Source organism: Nelusetta ayraudi, unplaced genomic scaffold (genome assembly GCF_046127955.1).
Source record: "Nelusetta ayraudi isolate G7.1 ecotype Tasmania unplaced genomic scaffold, CSIRO-AGI_Nayr_v1 ptg000109l, whole genome shotgun sequence".
NCBI lineage: Eukaryota > Metazoa > Chordata > Actinopteri > Tetraodontiformes > Monacanthidae > Nelusetta > Nelusetta ayraudi.
In genome coordinates this window covers 934694-953020 of record NW_027466159.1, presented here as the reverse complement: position 1 = coordinate 953020, position 18327 = coordinate 934694, and the positions used below count along the sequence as shown (strand labels likewise).

Here is an 18327-nt window from a genome sequence, read left to right as displayed (position 1 = left end):
ACACGGGCGACTGTGGGGTCACTCCAGTTAAACGCCATGAATCCGGATGTCACTGTGCTTGTGGGTCAACATTGAGGGGGAGGGGGAGGGGCGGAGCCTCATCTTGTGACAGTGAGAGTCCGATTCTCACGGCGCATGGGAGGAACCGTAGACTCAACTAATGTAAACACATCTGCGGCGCTTCCGTGTTTGTTCACCACCTAAAAGGCTAAAAGGCCGGAGGCCACGAGTGACAGCTGGAGCCGAGCGAGCGAGCGAGCGACCTGGCACGTCATGACTTCAGAGAGGGAAGAGAGCAGGGCTGGAAAAAAAAAACACCCTTAACGCTCGGATCCACCTCTCACCCTTCCGTGCTTCCTTCCTCAGTTGCAGGGCATGATGGGAAGAGTGGGGGTGGGGAGGGGTCTGAGGCTGCTGCTGGTGCAACGTTTGATTAAGACTTTCGTGCAAGTGCACAAAGTGAGGTCGGCCAACTTGGCTGCAGAGGGCAGACACACACACTAACATGCGCACGCACACACGAGAACTTTGCACGGACTGTGCACTGTGGTGGAGACCCCTCCCTCTCCCTTGACTTTGCTGTTTGTTATTGCTGAATTTGGCTGTTTTAAAGTTTTCCCTTTCATTTTTTTTTCTTACATCTGTTGTGTTGAAGTACCTTTTTTTTTTTTTGAGAGTTTCACAGTTCTATGTGTGTTCTTATCCCTATAGCAGACTTGTTCCTGTGGTCATTTATTCAATAGTTTCCCATTAAGTGGAAGGGAACTGGTTTTCAATAAACCCAACAACTCACATGAAGCCACATGGAAAACAGGTGAAACATCCGCTTATGTTCTTCTGATAGTGAGTTGGAACGCTTCCCTTGCAATAGACGAAGATTCTTTATAATCCTCGCTTTGAATTCCCCCCTGCTGTTGTTGCTACTCGGGACATGAACACACATTAGCGACTGGAAGTCTAGAAATCACTTTGCTTTATTTAAAACAAAACACTTAAAAAACAAAAAACAAAAAACATTAAATGTAAAAAAAAAAAACAATCCAGCAAGTACTTGGCACCTGGTGAGCGTGCAATCGAGAGACATTTCTACGTTTCTATTAATGTAGCGTGAGCGAGCCGAGTGCCTCCAACGCAAACAGCAGCTTCAGCTCACTTCCTGTTTCAGGACACCAACCAATCAACACTTCCCACCACAAAACCACATCACCGTTCAACCTCCAAAACCACAGAGGCGTCTTCGGGAGGCTGACTGGGTGAATCAACCCCCCCCGCTCCCCTCAAACACACAAAAACTACTAAAGGTGCAGTTCACGAACGTAAAGAGTTCGTTTTTGTGTTCTTCTTCTCTTTCGTCTCCTCTTTGTTTCTGTTTGATTGATCGCAATCTTCTTCTTTGATTGACTTTGAAACTGACCAGCTGTGCAGATTTGGGGGCAGCAAAGTGTCAAGTCTGTCAAGTATATTTCCAAATATACACAAATCACAATAACACTGATTATTTGTTTGCTTGTTTTAAATCTACAGGTTTTAAAGAGCGAGTTTAGTTGAACTGCTCCTTTTAGTTTGAGGCAGATAGAGGTTTGGATCCGCAGCCTCACAAGTGGAGTCGCTCACTTTGATAAAATGTTACTGGTCCCGGAAAGTCAAGGAATGTTTAGAAGAAAAAGAAAGAAAGCAGTCATTATTGGTGATGCTGCAGCCAGCCAACAGGGGGCAGCGTCCACGTTTTAGCTTCTTTTCTCGCTCTCTTTGTGAGTTGGTACTTTTCGTTGCTTTGGTCATGAATGATTAGCCTGTGTGTACAGTGGCAGTCTGAGGTCGGAAAACAGTGGGAATTTTTGCAAATATAAATCTTTAAAAAAACAACAACAACAAAAAAGAAACGCTGTGGTGGAGCAACTGCGAGCTGACCAGTTGAATTGTTGACATCACACTTACAATCAGCTGCTCACAAAGTAAAAAAAAAATGTCCCGACATAGACAGAAAATAGGAATGAAACAGTACACAGGCTGTATGTGTGTGTGTGTGTGTGTGTGTGTGACTTCAAACAAGGTGCTGCTCTGAAAAGAAAAGCAAAACAAAACAAAAACACTATATTCGAGCGTCTTCGATCTCCGTTCAAGACGCCTCAGAGGCTGAGACAGTCGTGAATGTTTAAGGAACAGTATTTTTTTTTAACTAGACACCACTCTCAAACCCGTGTGCTAAATTTGTTGTGTATGAAGCTATGTCCAGAAGCTAGTTAGCTTAGCATAATAACCAGATAAGAAACAACGCAAACATTTTTTTTAGCTGGTCGTCAGATAATCTTAGTCCAGAGGAGGTATTTGACCAATCAGACGAAGACTCGACGAGGCCTCCAGCCTTTATGCTAAGCTAACGCTCCTCGGCTTCACGCTGGACTGCTGCAGATATTTCAAAACTACACTTTAGATTTCAGTTTCACTTCCGTGGCAGCAATGAGTAATTTTCAACAATGATGTACTTTAGAATGGATTGTGCATATTTTTGTCATGATTTTAAGTCATGACAGATTATTCTGTATTATTTTTTGGGGGTTGATATTTTAAAACTTTGCCTCTCACGTCGCTAAATTCTGCTTCCTTCATCCCTTTTCATTTTTTTGACATGTAGGTTTGTCACCAGACTCAGAGGGGGGCGGGGCAGACAGAAAGCAGGGGAGGGGGAGGGGCTTCCGTTTTAGTCCTTTGCTGCATTTATCTGACCGTGACTCCCAGCTTCTCCAGCACCCGCGTCCCTTTCTCCTGGTACTCCTCCCTCGTCATCCAGAAGTTGTCCTTGTCCTTCATGATGTCAGCCAGCACGGCTCCACCAAGGAACACCATGTGCTTGCGCCGGGGCGGGTCCTCAATCCGGATCTTGAATTTCTGCCGTGCGGGACGAGGAGAGGGGAAAAAAAACAAAAAGACACACCATAAACAACAAACAAAGGAGCCTGGAAAGAACGCTGCGCTGCTATTGGCCCCTGAAACTGACCCCGGGATAGGTTCTAATTAAAGGGGAGGGGCTTCCCCCTGGGATCAATGGTGAGGTTGCAAATTTCTGCCGCTGTGGGACAATAAAGGCTCATCTCAGATTTCCGCTCTCAGAATTGACAGTGGTTGAAGCGCCCCCTTGTGGCAGGTACGAAATCCACACCATTGCAAAGAAGACATCGATTCGATAGTTTTAGTGTGGGGCTGTTTGGGAAGCTGAATTCATCAGCAGTTTATCTATTTCTCCAGGAACAAGGAACCAGCGTCCTCTGGCTCCCACAGGTGATGGGGAGGGGAACTACAAGAGGAACTGCTGTCAGGAAATCAGGAAGCCTATTATTTTTTTGTTTGTTTGTTTGGGTGGAGGTGGGGGGTGGAGGGGTCAAAGCTCTGGACGGAACCTACCGACAGCTTCTCCACGTCGCCCTTCAGCACTCGCTCCAGGTACAGCTGCTTCAGCTCGCGCTCCAGGCGGGACGGCAGCCCGGGGTACATGGTGGAGCCTCCCGACAGGACAATGTGCTTGTAGAACTCGGATCTGGTGGGTTGGAGGACAGAGGGAGTGGGTCACGCTTGGGTTTTTTTTATCTTCATTTAAATTTTTTTTTCTTTTTTTTTTGACCTGGAACCAGTTTAGTGAAGGACAGAAAACCTGTAAAGTCAGTTCGGAAGTGCCTCTTACGGCAGGCCAGATGGTGGCGCTGTTGACGGTCTTTGGACCAGGACTGGGCGATACTGGGGTTTTGGTATCGATCCGATAAACAAGTCAATACAGGGATGGTATTGTTCCTATACTGATAATGATACTATTTCTTTCTTTTCTTGAAAAGTCATTATCATTGAATACATTTGTTATTCTTGCCTTTAGTTAATTGATTTATGACCATGGTAAAACACAGGACAAAGATTTAAGGTTTGTTTTTTTATGAACTAACTACAAAAGAAAGCAATTTACCAGTATAGAAATAATAATAAACACACAATTGGTAAAGAGAAAAGTCACAGGTGCAAAAGAACATATGTTACAATCTAATATAAACTTAATGCAAAAAAAACAAAAACCAACTACTACTATCCATATCCATATTGAGATTGATAGGCCCAGCCCCACCTCGGACACTCCAGAGCAGAGACTCACCTGGTGTCGATGTCGGCGGCCTGGATGGTGTTGAAGAGCAGCTCGGCCACGCCCACTCCCTCCACGTTGATGAGGTGCGGCTGGAAGAGAGCCTCCGGGGCCTCGAACCTCTCACCTCCCACCTTGATCACCCGGCCATCTGGGAGCTGCCCATGCGGACACACAAACACACACACACACACGCACACACACGTCAGTCTCGGCACCATCAGCCAATGACAGCCCAGTGCCGCCGCTGACCCCGCCTACCCACCGTGTACGACTCCACCAGCACGGTGGTCTCCAGCGCCAGCTTCTGCTCCTGCTCGATGTTGTAGCCCACGTAGCACAGCTTCTCCTTCATCATTCTCACCGTCTCGAAGTCCGCCGAGTGGTTGAAGGCGTAGCCTCGTAGCAGCAGCAGCTGCAGAGGGGGAGGAGCCAGTCGCCAGCGTCACACAAATCCATTCGTTACGAGACGCCCTTCCCAACCCCGAACGATTAGCGGCGGGCTAGAAAACAAGCTAAGCTGCCTGATGAGGAGCCACTGAGGACACGTGGCTCTTCTGATTGGGTGGAAAAAACAGAAGCCTGAGTCAATACTGAACATCATCTGATTAATTCAACCTAGAGTGAAAAATGCAACTGTTTTGTTTTTAGTTGTCTGTGTTAGCTTGTAATACCTTAGCTAATTATTAGTGTGCTCTAGTGTGTAGTATGTCATCTGTGGTGCAGTTTGTGGCCTTGTCTTGTCTTTTGTGTATCGTGTAACTCCTTGCCGTCCGTCTTGGCCAGGACTCCATGGAAGAAGAGTTATTGTAAATTATGGGACCCTTTCCTGGTTAAAGAAGGTTAAATAAAAAAATAAATATAAAAATTTCTTCAGTTTGCGATAAAGCCTGACCAAGTTACACTGACTCAAACTTTGGAAAAGAAGAAAGTCCAAAACGGGTCTGCTAAATGGCCCAGTGTGTAAAATTTGACATTTGTCTATTCACATTAAATCCAAACAAAATTAAATGTGAATGTTTTAGTTAAACTAAAAAAAATTGAATTGAGTAATGATAATGATAATAATAATAATAATAATAATAATAATAATAATAATAATAATAATAATAGGTATTGATGTATTCTGCATATTTACATAAAACATAGGCAGCTATATTTTACTGCAGTGTACCTAAGGGGTCAAGGGTCAGGGGTCAGAGGGAGGTGGATCTGTTCAGGGTTGATTTGACTTTGAAGGACAACATGAGATCCAGCAGGACATCCTGCATTCTCCTGACTTACCACTGGGGGGCTAATCGATTTTCAGCGCTATGCCTTTAACTAATAAGACGGCTGCAGCACGGTGGGGAGAGGAGGGAGGACCTAAAGGCCATCGGTACCTTGATGAGGTAGCGAGTGATGTCTCGCCCTGCGATGTCCAGGCGCCGGGTCAGGTGAGGCAGCGAGAAGCCCTCGTACACCGGACAGATGTGAGTGACGCCGTCCCCCGAGTCGACCACCACGCCAGTCAGGAGTCCTGCAAGACAGCAGAGGGTTGCAACAAGGACTCGCGGCAGCTGGAACAGTCGGACGTGTGGAGACGACACGCAGGAACTTCATCAGAAGGCTGACAGAGGATGCATGCGTTTCCCAGCATGCCTTGTGCTAGAAGCCCGTGTGTGCGTGCGTGTGTGTGTGTGTGTGTGTGGCCGAACACACCTTGGGCGTAGAGCGTCAGCACGGCCTGGATGGCGATGTAGACTCCAGTGAACTGGTACGTCTCAAACATCACCTGGAGGGGGAGAGAGAGCGCGCGGAGAAAGAACCCCGTCAGCCAATCACACTTGTCGTCCTGAGCGAGCCGAGTCATGATCCCGTGGTGGGTTTAGCCCTCCGTTTACAGCTTTCTGCTAAAAATAAAAATATTAGTACCCTTTGTGACATCACAAAAGGTGCTAATCGCTCACCCATACATATAATTGTTATCTGGGCCATCATTTGTTTATATTGAGGTTCTTCTTGCAGCACCAGTGAAAGCCAACAGGGATGGCGATGGGAGGAGGTAGGAAGGTGTGTGTGTTTATGTGTGTGTGTGTGTGTGGGGGGGGCAAGTGATGTCTAGAGTCTAGAGATTAAAATAATAAAGGGGAATAGTTGTGAAAGGGAAATCTGGAGCACCTTCTTCTTATAATGTGATGTGATTACATTTGTTTTTTGACTGACCCCCACACCCCAGGTCCACCACCCACCTCGATGATCTTCTCCCTGTTCTTGGTGGGGTTCATGGGCGGCTCGGTCAGCAGGATCTTGCAGTTGGGCGAGTCGATGTTGAGCTTCCCGGGGCCGAAGGTGTAGTCCCACAGGTGCTTCATGTCGTCCCAGTTCCTCACGATGCCATTCTCCATGGGGTAGTTGACCTCCAGCATGGAGCGCAGCTCGCTGGCCTCGTCCCCCACCATCAGGTCCTGTCGAGGGGGCAACAGGAGACGTGTTCTGGACTCTTCAGGACCAATCAGCGGCTGAAGAAACACAGCCAGAGGAAGGAACTCACCTTGATCTCAATGTTCCCCACTTTAGCTGTGGAGCGGATGATTGGCCGGCCGACCAGCGCCGGGAAGATGTGTTCGGGGAAGTTGGAGCCTGCATAGCCGCACTTCACGAACTGGGGACAGGGAAGAAAAACAGACTGAAGGTAAACCTTGACAAGAGTGACACGCCGGGCGGGTGCAGAATCCACTGTTGTCTTGAGCTAAATGACTCTTTTTTTTTTTTTTTTTTTTTTTTTTTTAAATAAATGTAGAAATGAGAATAAAACAGAACAGCAGCTATCAAAAATAAATAGAGCTATACATTCAGAGTGAACTAAAATATGAAAAATAAATTGAGTTAATGAACAAAATTTATTTCTAACATACGACAAAACTGTTTTTTCAATCAGCCGGAAATGATTTGTTCTATTACCAGCTTTGTTGTGTCCAGATCAAACGAGTCAATTTCCGTTATTTTTTTGCCGAGAAACGCGAAACCTCTCAGGCAACTTTCACCCGGAATGTTTGACAGGAGTAGAGAAATAAATGTTACTTTGCCCGCAGCGCCACCTGTCGATCACCCCGCTGCTGAGAGTTGCAGCAGATCCGACAAGTTTCCCTTACATGGAAGAACCGTGTCTACTTCCGCAATCACTGACAGACGCATGCGCACTGGAGACCACGGCGCTGTAGGTCGCTGCAGTTTCTAATTCGTAATGTGTGTGTGTGTGTGTGTGTGTGTGTGTGTGTGTGTGTGTGTGTGTGTGAGAGAGAGAGAGAGAGAGAGAGTGAGAGAGAGTGAGAGAGAGAGAGAGAGAGAGAATGTGAAAAGCACACATCTGGATCCGAGGGCGGCTCCTGTGTCAGTTAGCTAACTGCTAACTGCTAACTTCACATAATGGCTGAATTACACACAGCTGATTTTGCTGTTGCAGTTTTTCCCTTGCGCTGCCCCCTCCTTAACTGTGATTATCATTAATGGATGAAGTCGGCTAAGGCACCACAACAACTCGCTCCGTTGTCAGACCCGAATTTAAATAGAAAGTACACAACACCCAATAGCAAACTACTTGTCTCGCACCACTACTACGAGCTTTGTTAAAGTTCATTGTGTTTTCTTGTTGAACGGCTTGTGTGTTTGGCGTCACTGCTGACAAAGTTGCACAAGCAGCAGCTTTAAGCAGCCAACGAGAAACAAAAACAAGAGAGCAAATGACGCCGGGTGTCTGAACCCGAACCCGGAAATGTGTCCGAGCCAGCTGCAGGTTGGCCCAGAAGTGTGTGAGTGGGCGAAATCCAGCTGACAGACACATTCCTACTCCTCCAAACACACACACACACACACACACACACACACACACACACACACACACACACACACACACACACACACACACACACACACACACACACACACACACGTTAGCTATCCGCCACTTCCTGTTTGTGCTAGTTTCCCCCGTTCCCGTTTTTCTCGTTAAAAAGTGCATCTTCCAGGGAGCCGCGAGCTCGCCGACATCACGTTCCAATTGGTGGCGCACGTTCAGAGACTCACCCCGGTGCCGTTGTCACACACCACCACTTTTCTCCCCTGACTATCCATGTCTGTTCCCCGACGCCAGCGGGAGAGTCGGTCCCTCTGCTGCTAGTTGGCAGACCAGCTAAAGTTAACGATCAAGAGACCGGAAGCGGCACACCCTGTGCTCCGGTCACGATCATTTCAGAGTAAAAGCGCTCGTTCGAGCAGAGTCAACAGGAAATAGAAACAAGTTAAGGATCCTAATAATGACGCCAAAATCAGATACTGGCAAAGACGAGTCAATGTAATACACTGTTAAACTAAGTAGTAAGGCAAAAATGTCACTGGAACGCACACACTGAACAAACAACCAATCGAACAAACCCTAAACAAAACTTAGTCGCTGTATTGCATTTCATGCAGTGTATAAGTGAGACGATTTCCAAATTGGTTGACCACCCTGGGAGAGAGAGAGAGAGAGAGAGAGAAAGAAAGAGATAGAGAGAGAGAGAGAGAGAGAGAGAGAGAGAGAGAGAGAGAGAGAGAGAGAGAGCTTTTAGTCTGTTGCTTTGACTCAATTTATAGTCCATGTTTTGTCCTTTGGTCTCTGAACCTGCTTAAGTACTGGTTTTATGGTGTTTTATTATATTACAATGCAATGTTATTCTGTAAAATGTGCTTCATAGTTAAAGTGGATTAGACCGTATGAGATCAACTGGCAAATTGTTGTTTGTCAGAGTTTACACTTCCAACAGTACATAGAAAGTGTCCTGAGCCCAATTAAAGACGACAGTAATCGAAACTGAGGGTGACAATGCAACATTAAAAATACATCAACCAGATGAGGAAGAGAGATGATAAAAGGGAAGTGTGCAGACATCCTTTCTCTGGACATAAAACTGGACAAGAGTCCTGTTGACTGCAACCCATTGGAGATGAGCTCGGCCAGTTAGCGACTGTAATCTCCTGCCCCGGAGGAGAGATACAAGAACCGCCATCTGACCTGACAGGAAAATCCTCATGTCACAGGTAACGCGTGCACATGTAACACATGGCCAAAGGTTGGGCCACAAAACTGAAAGTGAGTGGGTGCAACGCCGGAGTCACAATTAGTTGCTGTTTCTTTTTATCGAAAGGAAGAATTTGTTCACCTGAGCTCCAACCAAGGGTCTCCGATAGACAGGTGAGTACAATGAACATCATTTGGGAGTGAATCCATTTCAGTTTTAAGTCGCTGAAAACATGAGGCAACACGCAGGTCAAAGTCAGAAAAAAACTTCCTTATAACTCAGCTCAACATGTTTTTTTATTTTTTTTTAACAGTCACAATCTTTTTTTTTTGCTTATCTAAAAAAATCCACTTCAGGGAGACATTGGAGCTTGATGACGCTTCCTTCGCTGTTTTTGTTGTTGTTGTTTTATCAAAAAATGTTTAAGCCAGAAAGGTATAGTAATTGGCAGTCAAATAAAAAAAATATATATATATAAAAAAAAAAAACTCATAAAAACAATGAAAAAATATGATTTTAAACACCAAACACATTTGTCCAGATATCAATGTTCATATTTCTGTAAACAGCTTAATGAGATCATTATTACACTAAGGATGATTCTATATTTCAACAGCCTTTTCCTGTTGTTTTCCAGTGCTGTCAACATGGCTGCTGCCAAATGCTGTCTGCTGTCAGAGGACCAGTTCCTCTGCTCTATCTGTCTGGATGTCTTCTCCGATCCGGTCACGACACCATGTGGCCACAACTTCTGCAAAGCCTGCATCTCAATGCACTGGACGGTCAACGTCCCACCCAGGTGCCCCGTGTGTAAAGCACATTTCCCCACGAAACCCGAACTACGAACCAACACCTTCATCTCTGAGATGGTCATCCAGTTCAAAAAGGAGGCTCAGCTGGAGGCCAGCAGCAAAAAGAAGAGCAGCAGCAACATTTACAGCAGCTCAGATCAGAATGTTTCCCAGCCGGGAGACGTTCCCTGTGACGTCTGCACCGGAAGCAAGCAGAAGGCCCTCAAGTCCTGCCTGGTGTGCCTGGTCTCCTACTGCAGTACTCACCTGGAGCCTCATCAGACGGTGGCGGCCCTAAGGAGGCACCAGCTGATCGACCCCGTGGAGAACCTGGAAGCTAGGATGTGTATGAAGCACAACAAACCCCTGGAGCTGTTCTGCAGGACCGACCAGGAGTGTGTCTGTGCGCTCTGCCCGGTTCTGGACCACAAAGCTCACCAGATCGTTCCTCTGGTTGAAGAATGTGAGGTGAAGAAGATCCAGCTGGTGGCTATGATGCAGCAGGTGATCCAGGAGAGGAGGCCGATGGTCGAGGACTTTGCGCTCTCCTATGACCTGATCAGAGAGGACACAGAAAGGGAGAGGGCAGAGGGTGTACAGATCTTCAGCGGCTTGACAGAGCTGGTGGAGGGCAGCCTGAACGCGCTCTGTGAAATGCTGGAGGAGAAGCAGAAGACAAAGTTCAGACGGGCCGAGGACTGCATCAAGGAGCTGGAGCAGGAAATCTCTGATCTGCACAGCACGAGTGCAGAGGTGGAGAAGATCTCCATCTCTGACGACCCCCTCCCTCTGCTGCAGGCCTTCCAGTCCCTCAACATGCACCAGCCGCCCGCCACCAAGGACTGGAACCAGGTCAGCGTCCAGCTGCCGTCCCAGGAGGGGTCTGTGGTGAGGGCTGCGGTTCAGCTGGAGGACGCCATCCACCAGCAGGTGAAGAAGCTGCTGGAAGTGGAGCTGAAGAGGGTCCAGCAGTACGAAGTGGAGGTGAGCCTGGACCCGGACACGGCTCATCGCTGCCTCCTGCTGTCTGATGACGGAAAGCAAGTCAGTCCCGGTGAGATGAACCCAAACCTGGCCGACAGCTCCAAGAGGTTCGTGGTCAACCCCTGCGTCCTGGGTACTACAGGGTTTTCCTCGGGCAGGTTCTACTTTGAGGTCCAGGTGAAAGGGAAGTCGGCGTGGGACTGCGGAGTGGCGCGAGAGTCCATCAACAGGGTGGAGGACGTCCCGCTGAGCCCGCAGGACGGCTACTGGGCCATCTGGCTGAGGAAGCGCTTCAAGTACAGGGCCCTGGCTGACCCGCCAGTCAGCCTCACCGTCAAGTCCCTGCCCCACAAGGTGGGCGTGTTTGTGGACTACGAAGAGGGCCTGGTCTCCTTTCACGACGGTGACACGGCTGACCTGATCTACTGCTTCACAGGCTGTTGCTTCAACGACAAACTCTTCCCGTACTTCAACCCTGGCCTGAATGACGGCGGTAAAAATTCAGCACCTCTGATCATCACTCCAGTATGCCACATAGACCGTCTTTAGATGGGGGCAAAAAAAATAAATGAAATTTAATTTAATAATTAAAAAAAAAAAATCAAGTGAAATACCTTAGAATATCTTTCAGGTTATTGCTGCGTTTTGTGTCTTTGTACTGTATGTATTTTGTCATGTCAGAGAAAATCAAAAATATTTTCACTCATGATTGCAGCCAGGATACTTACCCATTAATCAAAAGTGCCTTCAGGCCTTTCAACAAATGCCAACTTGAGCCCTTTAGCTTCACCAACTGTTGACAAAACAGTGTTACTATTTTTTTTTGTAAATCAGGATTTATTTTCCAAGAAATAAAATAGATACTACTCAATGACACCCTTATGTCCCGTGACTGTATCCAACTACCCAACATGTCCATTTGTCTTTGATCAATTCTGTAATTCAACATTAAAACGAGATCCTCGTCATCAAAGCTCGACCATGAACCAAACTTTAGAGTGAAAATTAGGATGTCATATTTGGGGCTTAAAACTTGTGTATTGTACTTTCACTCTTAATTTTTTTTTCTTTACTCAAAAGAAATAGTGAAAAGAGAAGGAACCGTCAAAGCACCATCAACCTACAATAACCATATCAACTAAAATATCTTTTAATCTATCCGACTTTGTACTTCCTCTTTGGTTTTCTCAACCTCCGCCTTGCTTTGAGTTCACGCCCATTGCAAGAACCACTACACTTCCCAGGATTCCCGTCGTCTCGAATTTCCGTATAGGTATTGCTGACGGCCATATTTGATTCGATTATGCTGTTCTGGCTGCGACGACCCGTTTAGCCAGTTCTCAACAGGGAAAAGCGGTGTTTTTCTCCACCTGACGACCACCGCCGGAGCGAAGCCGCGTCGGAATCCAGCTGCTTTCACAGTAACAACAGTTCACAATCTCCCGTCAGCGATGAATCCCGAATAGTAAGTGAGCGTTGTCGGTGTTTAGCGGCCCCAGGTCCGGGTGAGCTGTCAGCCACAGCCGGGGAGAGCTAGGCTAACGATACGAGCCATGCTAATGCCAGGCTAGCCAGGCGGACCTGTTGGGCTGCGTACAAAATGAACGTCAGCTGCTTTTGTCTCCTGTGCTTTTAGTTAGCGGGTTGGGGGGGCTGGGGGTGAGGGTCGGAGGGAGATGACAGCCAGTATGTCGATCAGCAGACACACGCTTGTCAACGTTTACTGCTCGACGTCACGGCGATCGGCACGACTAATTGTTAATACTTTTTCTGTGTCAGATGTTGACTGTCTTTTACCCCCCGATTTAAACCGAATTAGCATTAGCCGCTAGCGTGCTAAGCGGATACAGCTACGGAGCGTTACCAGGCACCGTTCAGGAATTTGTTACTCAGGTTGTTTATTTCTGGAGAATTTTTTTCGTGGCAGTTGTACAATGGCGTGCGTCAAAAAGTCCCTGTTCCTGCCAATAAACTCGGAGCTTGGTTAAATCTGATCCGGGGTCGGTACAGCGGTTATTTCACCGCGATCTGTCCACCCCAAACAGGAAGTTGCTAAATGTTCTCCTTATGTCGAGTTGGGTAACGTCATAGTGTGAATTTCTTCACTTGGGGGTCGCTGGTTGTGTTGTTTACGAGTGTTGTTGGTGTTTCTGTTTTTGCCAACCGAGGCTAGTTTCACTACTCGAGGTTAAAACTAAAAACTGTGTAAATGAACCAACAAACTATAAACATCGAAAATCCTTTTCTGAAGGCTTAATCCATAAACATCTGTTGGATTTTTAACTTCCCATGAAACGTAAACGTTTCCTTGAATTTATTTCTTAAATTAATTGCTTTAAAGTCCAAAATGGGGTTTCCGCACTGGGCATTGTGATGAATCATCTGTTGATTTAGTGGGCCATTGTCTGAATGTTTGTTTGTTTTAGTGCTAGCTCACCTCAACTGTACACATATTATGACCATCTTAAATTACATCTGATAGCTTAGTTTTGTGACTTTACGCTGACAATTAGGTTGATGAAAATATAAACGGCAATTAATTTGGAAGGTACTTCTTTAAGTAACGTGCACAGCAAGCGTAAAGAAGATTGAGTAGTTTCTAGAACTTCCCGTCGGTTGTAAAAAACAAAAAAACAAAAAGAAATGCCGTCAGTCTAGGAATATCATAGAATGTCTCAGAAGGAACGCAAGAAAAGCGTTTGTTAAGCACACAATGATGCCTGAAGTGCAGGTGTGATCATTTGACTGCGTCTCCACAGTGATTATTTATTCAAGCTGCTCCTGATTGGTGACTCTGGTGTGGGAAAGTCCTGTCTCCTCCTCCGGTTCGCAGTGAGTCTCTGTTTATTACATAACAACCTTTTAATGTTCCTCCCTCTCCTGTCAGAATCGTCGCGACCGATTGAACCTGCAGGTGTCATACTCGAGTGTGCGTGTGTGTGTGTGTTTTATACCAGGATGACACGTACACAGAGAGCTACATCAGCACCATCGGAGTGGACTTCAAGATCAGGACCATCGAGCTGGACGGCAAAACCATAAAGCTTCAGATTGTGAGCAGTGCGAGCGCGGCTGACTGATAAGTCAACCGTGGTGATAGTGAGGGTGATGGTGTCGGCCAAGGTCTCTGGACTGACGCAGCTTTGTCTCGTCTCTTCCTTCCCCAGTGGGACACGGCCGGACAGGAGCGCTTCCGCACCATCACATCCAGCTACTACCGGGGTGCCCACGGCATCATCGTGGTGTATGACGTGACGGACCAGGTCAGCGCCGCACACACTCGCACATGTGCTCTTCATATGTTCTAATAGGATCAACAAAAACCCCCCCGTGGTCGGACATCTGCACGCTGTCCAATTACAAGTATAGCTCAACGTCAGTGCGCCCTTTTACATGGGACCACGTGAGCAACTAAAAACCAAAGTGATGAGGCTAGAGTTGAACACACACACACACACACCACTCGGAACCTATTGTTTTGGTCGCGGACTTTCCACATGTTTTGTTTTTTGTTTCAGGAAGCACTCGATATTTAGTTTAGACATATTTTTTTTTAATTATTTATCTTTATAATATTGTTCTTTATTTTATTTTTCCTTAATGGTACTCGTTCCTGTATCGTGTCCCTAACGGTCAAAACTACTGTCGGGCACTTTGGACTTTCTCCCCTGTCAAGTCAAGATTGTTTTTCATGATGTGCACGCAAAAAAAAAAAATCCTTTTTAGTTAGTTCTCGGCTAAAAACGCTTAAAATAAAAACCCCAGAAAAAGTACATTTAAGAATACTCAGAATGGTAAAAAACAAAACAAAAAACAACCACTCAACACAAAAAGTTGTAATGTGTAAATGAATCACGGTCCCAGAGGAGATGGAGGGTGCTCAGTGCAGGAGAAGGGGAAGGGTGGGGACTTTTTTTGTACGTGTGGCAGTGGGTGGTGAGATAGCTGTCCTGAGTCTGGTGGTGGCAGTTTTAATGGTTCCTTACCGTCTCCCCTGAGCAAAGTGATGCCGACAGTCTGTTGCTCAGGTGGGAGGCCTTTTTCTGGACACGACCAGTGTATATATACTGTGTCCAGATCCGGTAGTCGACCTCCCGCAATTCCCTCCGCTGTTCTCACCACCTGGGCCAAGTCAAAGTGGGGTCACTGAAGTTGTTCATGGAGTTTTATTATTATTATTATCAGTGAAGCCATTTCTGGGCTGTGACGGCTGCTGAACCATCAGCTGCAAAAAAAAAAAAAAAAAAAAAAGAGAAGAAAAAGTTTTTCATTTCCATTTCATTTTCTGACTGAGCGGCTTGTCATCTCTAGGAGTCCTTCAACAACGTCAAGCAGTGGCTGCAGGAGATCGACCGCTACGCCAGCGAGAACGTCAACAAGCTGCTAGTAGGAAACAAGTGCGACCTCACGACGAAGAAGGTGGTGGACTACACCACGGCCAAGGTGAGGCCGCAGGAAGCGGGCAGGAAGCGGGCGAGCGAAGGGGCGAGCGCAGTGAACGGCCTCCCTGCCCCCCCCACCCGCCCCCAACCTCCTCGTCCCTGTTATCTTGTTTGCACAGCCTCCACAAAAAAAAAACACTCGTTTCTGGTTGTCACAGTATTTGAACATGAGCATGAGACGGTCGGTCACGCTGCCCAGCGTGCAGTCATCAACCCCAAGACGGGTCGATTGCTGCTGCTGAGGTGCATCGGGGCGACAAGTGTCACGAGTCGCGTGGTGGGATGACGGTGACGACTCTGAATGAGTGGGGGGGGGGGGGGGGGGGGGGATGAAACTACGTTAGTAAAAAATGCACTGAAACCCGCTTTACTCAGATGACGAGGTTTCTTCTTTTGTGTCCCCATTGACGCGCTGGTGCCGGGAATATCTATCTATATACTTCGCCAACGCTTTTTTTTTTTTTTTTTTGTCCCAGCAGTGACAAATATGAAGAAGCTTCCTCTGCTTTCTCCATCTTTCAGAGAGCTTGTGCTAAAAATAAAATAAAAATAAGCCCAGTTCTGGGAAGTTAGCCCTCTGTGATGTCACAAAGGGCACAAATACCCCCCCCCCCCCAACTTCCCAACACGTGGATGGTCCAACCAGCAAAGCAGTCCAGTGGCAGGCAGTCAACAGCGGGCTAACTGAACATGCTGCTCTCCAATCATCGTGTTTTGAGCAGTTAGCTCCTATGCTAAAGCCAGCTCGCGCTCTCTCGCTCTCCTCTCTCTCTCTCTCCCTCTCGCTCTCTTTCCCTCTCTTTCCCTCTCTCCCTCTCCTCCCCGCCGCCAGGAGTTTGCCGACAACCTGGGCATCCCCTTCCTGGAGACGAGTGCCAAGAGCGCCACCAACGTGGAGCAGGCCTTCATGACCATGGCGGCCGAGATCAAGAAGAGGATGGGCCCCGGGGCCACGGCCGGCGCCTCGGAGAAGTCCAACGTCAAGATCCAGAGCAAGCCGGTCAACACCTCGTCCGGAGGCTGCTGCTGAGGTGGCATGGCCCCGCCCCCCTCCGAGCCTGCGACCAGTCTCAACGTTTAACCACAGGGACGACCCAGAGAGAGAGAGAGAGAAAGAGAGAGAGAGAGAGAGAGAGAGAGAGGAAGACTTTGAGTGGAGCGGTTTGTAATTTTGTGTGTGTGCGTGTGTGTGTGTGTGTGTGTGTGTGCGTGCGCGTGCGTGCGTGCGTGCGTGCGTGCGTGCGTGTGTGTGTAGCTGCAACACCAGATTCCCACCGCGCCATCTCAAAGTCGACTTTAGAACCATTCCCACCACCACCACCACACACTGGGCGCTCCTCCATCATCTTCATCATCATCATCCTTATTATATTATTATTGTTATTGTTTTTTTTTTCTTTCTTACTTTACCAAAACACTCATACTGGAAAAAAATAAGATAAATGTGTAAGATTTTTAACTGTATGACGTTAACCAATGAAAACGAAACCATGTATCCAGCTTCTCCTCTGCTGTCTTCTCTCACCGCTCCGGTCCGATGATGCTCCTCCTCCTTCTCCAGCTCCTCCTCTTCCTCCTCTTCCTCCTCCCCCTCTGAAAAAAACCCCCACCAAGAGTCAAGAGAAAAATTTGAAAGATGTCTTAATTCAGCTGCGTTAGCTCCGCCCACTCTCCTGGGTGTGACACGTGTAACCGGGTGTGCCCCTTCAAATGAAGCACATGCTTTCAAGAAAAAAACAAAAACAATAAAATGTTAAAAATAATAATAATAAATATAAAACCTCCCAATATTTGCACGTTGGAACCAGGAAGTGCGCGTCTCTGCAGCTCTCTGAACATTCCTGTACATAATTAAAGAAAAACCTGCATTCGGCTGCGCTACGCTAGCATGTGCTCCATTGGGATTGGCCCCGCCCACTGGTCTCTCTCCGAGCGAAAACGTGTTCTCGAAGCTGACCGCACAAAACTTGAGGGCTGACACCCCCCCGCCCCCCCCACACACACACACACAAAGCCCCGCCCCCCACACAGCCCAACAACAGTCATCTATAAACTGTATATATTTATACATAAATGTAAGGAGTGATTTTTGTGTAGAGGGAGAGAGGGAGGAGGGGGGGCGTGGCCAACAGCTGGCATGAGTAACCTCGGCGTGTGATTGGTGGCCGCGGATGCGACGTTTTCTGTGGCACAATGTCTTGATATTATTAAAACGATGAAGGAGATCTTTGATAACCGCTGGTGCTGATGGTGGTTTTGTGTTTTTCTGGTGTGCTTGGTTCCAAACTTCACACTCGTCCACTCTTGGTTCCTCATTCGTTCCGGCCTTTTTTTTTTCTTTCCACTCCCTCTCACCCCGCCCCGACCTTAAGCCGAGAGGAATGATGATCTTTGGCCCACATTTCTCAAGCTGCAGCTTCTGTTTTGTACTGGAGTAACTTCAGAGACACGTTCTACACTGTAAAAAGAAAAAAAAAAATCTGTTTCTCTGGGTTCTCTGGTGAAACACATGACAAAAGTTCTTCTAGTCTTTATTAAAATAGATTCAGGAAGGTGTGAAACGTGTGCCTGGTTTCTTCAGGGGGGGACGGACGTTCACATCTGCCGGTGGAGGTCTGGTGACATCACGACTCGTCGTGTGGTTGCATTTAGTGACAGCAGTAACAAGACGCAGGTGTCCTTTGGGTTGACTGAAAAATAAAGTGTTTCTTTTGAAATCTCAAGATCCACACATCAAGGTTCCTTCTGGTTCTGTTGTGTTGGAGAGTGAAGACGCATCATTAGCTAAACCGTCCGACCGGACCAAACCTGAAGGGAGGAGGAGGAGGAAGCAATGAGCTGCTAATCATTATTAACTATTAATTAAATAGTTCTAATCAGAAAGAACTGGAAGAAGCGACGTGAACATACAGCTTATCTCCAGCAGAGGGCGACGCCCAACTCCTGCA

At 47.2% G+C, this 18327-nt stretch overlaps 3 protein-coding genes across 6 annotated transcripts; 2 read left to right on the top strand and 1 right to left on the bottom strand.

Annotated features, from left to right (window-relative positions):
- Positions 1-2613: 2613 nt before the first annotated feature.
- actr2a (actin related protein 2a) lies at positions 2614-8335 on the bottom strand. The gene is made up of 9 exons (XM_076048966.1): positions 8189-8335; positions 6657-6767; positions 6355-6570; positions 5825-5897; positions 5506-5642; positions 4389-4538; positions 4136-4281; positions 3403-3535; positions 2614-2889 (listed from the first exon to the last, which is right to left on the bottom strand). The coding sequence occupies exons 1-9, from the start codon at positions 8234-8236 to the stop codon at positions 2719-2721; spliced, it is 1185 nt and encodes a 394-aa protein (XP_075905081.1). The 5' UTR covers positions 8237-8335; the 3' UTR covers positions 2614-2718.
- Positions 8336-9239: 904 nt separating this feature from the next.
- LOC142903375 (E3 ubiquitin-protein ligase TRIM21-like) lies at positions 9240-11670 on the top strand. 2 transcript variants are annotated; one of them, XM_076048954.1, is made up of 2 exons: positions 9240-9339; positions 9800-11670. In XM_076048954.1, the coding sequence occupies exon 2, from the start codon at positions 9810-9812 to the stop codon at positions 11484-11486; it is 1677 nt and encodes a 558-aa protein (XP_075905069.1). In that variant the 5' UTR covers positions 9240-9339; positions 9800-9809; the 3' UTR covers positions 11487-11670. The 2 variants fall into 2 exon arrangements, with proteins under 2 accessions (XP_075905069.1, XP_075905070.1); XM_076048955.1 differs by having other exon boundaries at positions 9270-9335.
- Positions 11671-12245: 575 nt separating this feature from the next.
- Positions 12246-17614, top strand: LOC142903389 (ras-related protein ORAB-1). 3 transcript variants are annotated; one of them, XR_012929233.1, is made up of 7 exons: positions 12246-12402; positions 13697-13769; positions 13895-13990; positions 14105-14200; positions 15249-15380; positions 16212-16598; positions 16635-17614. XR_012929233.1 is itself a non-coding variant. In XM_076048973.1 (6 exons), the coding sequence occupies exons 1-6, from the start codon at positions 12389-12391 to the stop codon at positions 16407-16409; spliced, it is 609 nt and encodes a 202-aa protein (XP_075905088.1). In that variant the 5' UTR covers positions 12246-12388; the 3' UTR covers positions 16410-17614. The 3 variants fall into 3 exon arrangements, 1 of the variants encoding a protein (XP_075905088.1); XR_012929232.1 differs by having other exon boundaries at positions 16212-16602; XM_076048973.1 differs by having other exon boundaries at positions 16212-17614.
- The last annotated feature ends 713 nt before the right edge of the window (positions 17615-18327 follow it).

Bases quoted from the DNA above. Each gene is read 5' to 3' on its own strand.
- actr2a (XM_076048966.1), bottom strand. From the start codon at position 8,236: ATGGATAGTCAGGGGAGAAAAGTGGTGGTGTGTGACAACGGCACCGGG. The intron at 6,571-6,656 runs GTGAGTTCCTTC...CCCCCTCGACAG, and splicing joins TGGGGAACATTGAGATCAAG to GACCTGATGGTGGGGGACGA. The intron at 3,536-4,135 runs GTGAGTCTCTGC...CCAACCCACCAG, and splicing joins GCCGCCGACATCGACACCAG to ATCCGAGTTCTACAAGCACA.
- LOC142903375 (XM_076048954.1), top strand. From the start codon at position 9,810: ATGGCTGCTGCCAAATGCTGTCTGCTGTCAGAGGACCAGTTCCTCTGC.
- LOC142903389 (XM_076048973.1), top strand. The intron at 13,991-14,104 runs GTGAGCAGTGCG...TTCCTTCCCCAG, and splicing joins AAACCATAAAGCTTCAGATT to TGGGACACGGCCGGACAGGA. The intron at 14,201-15,248 runs GTCAGCGCCGCA...TGTCATCTCTAG, and splicing joins TGTATGACGTGACGGACCAG to GAGTCCTTCAACAACGTCAA.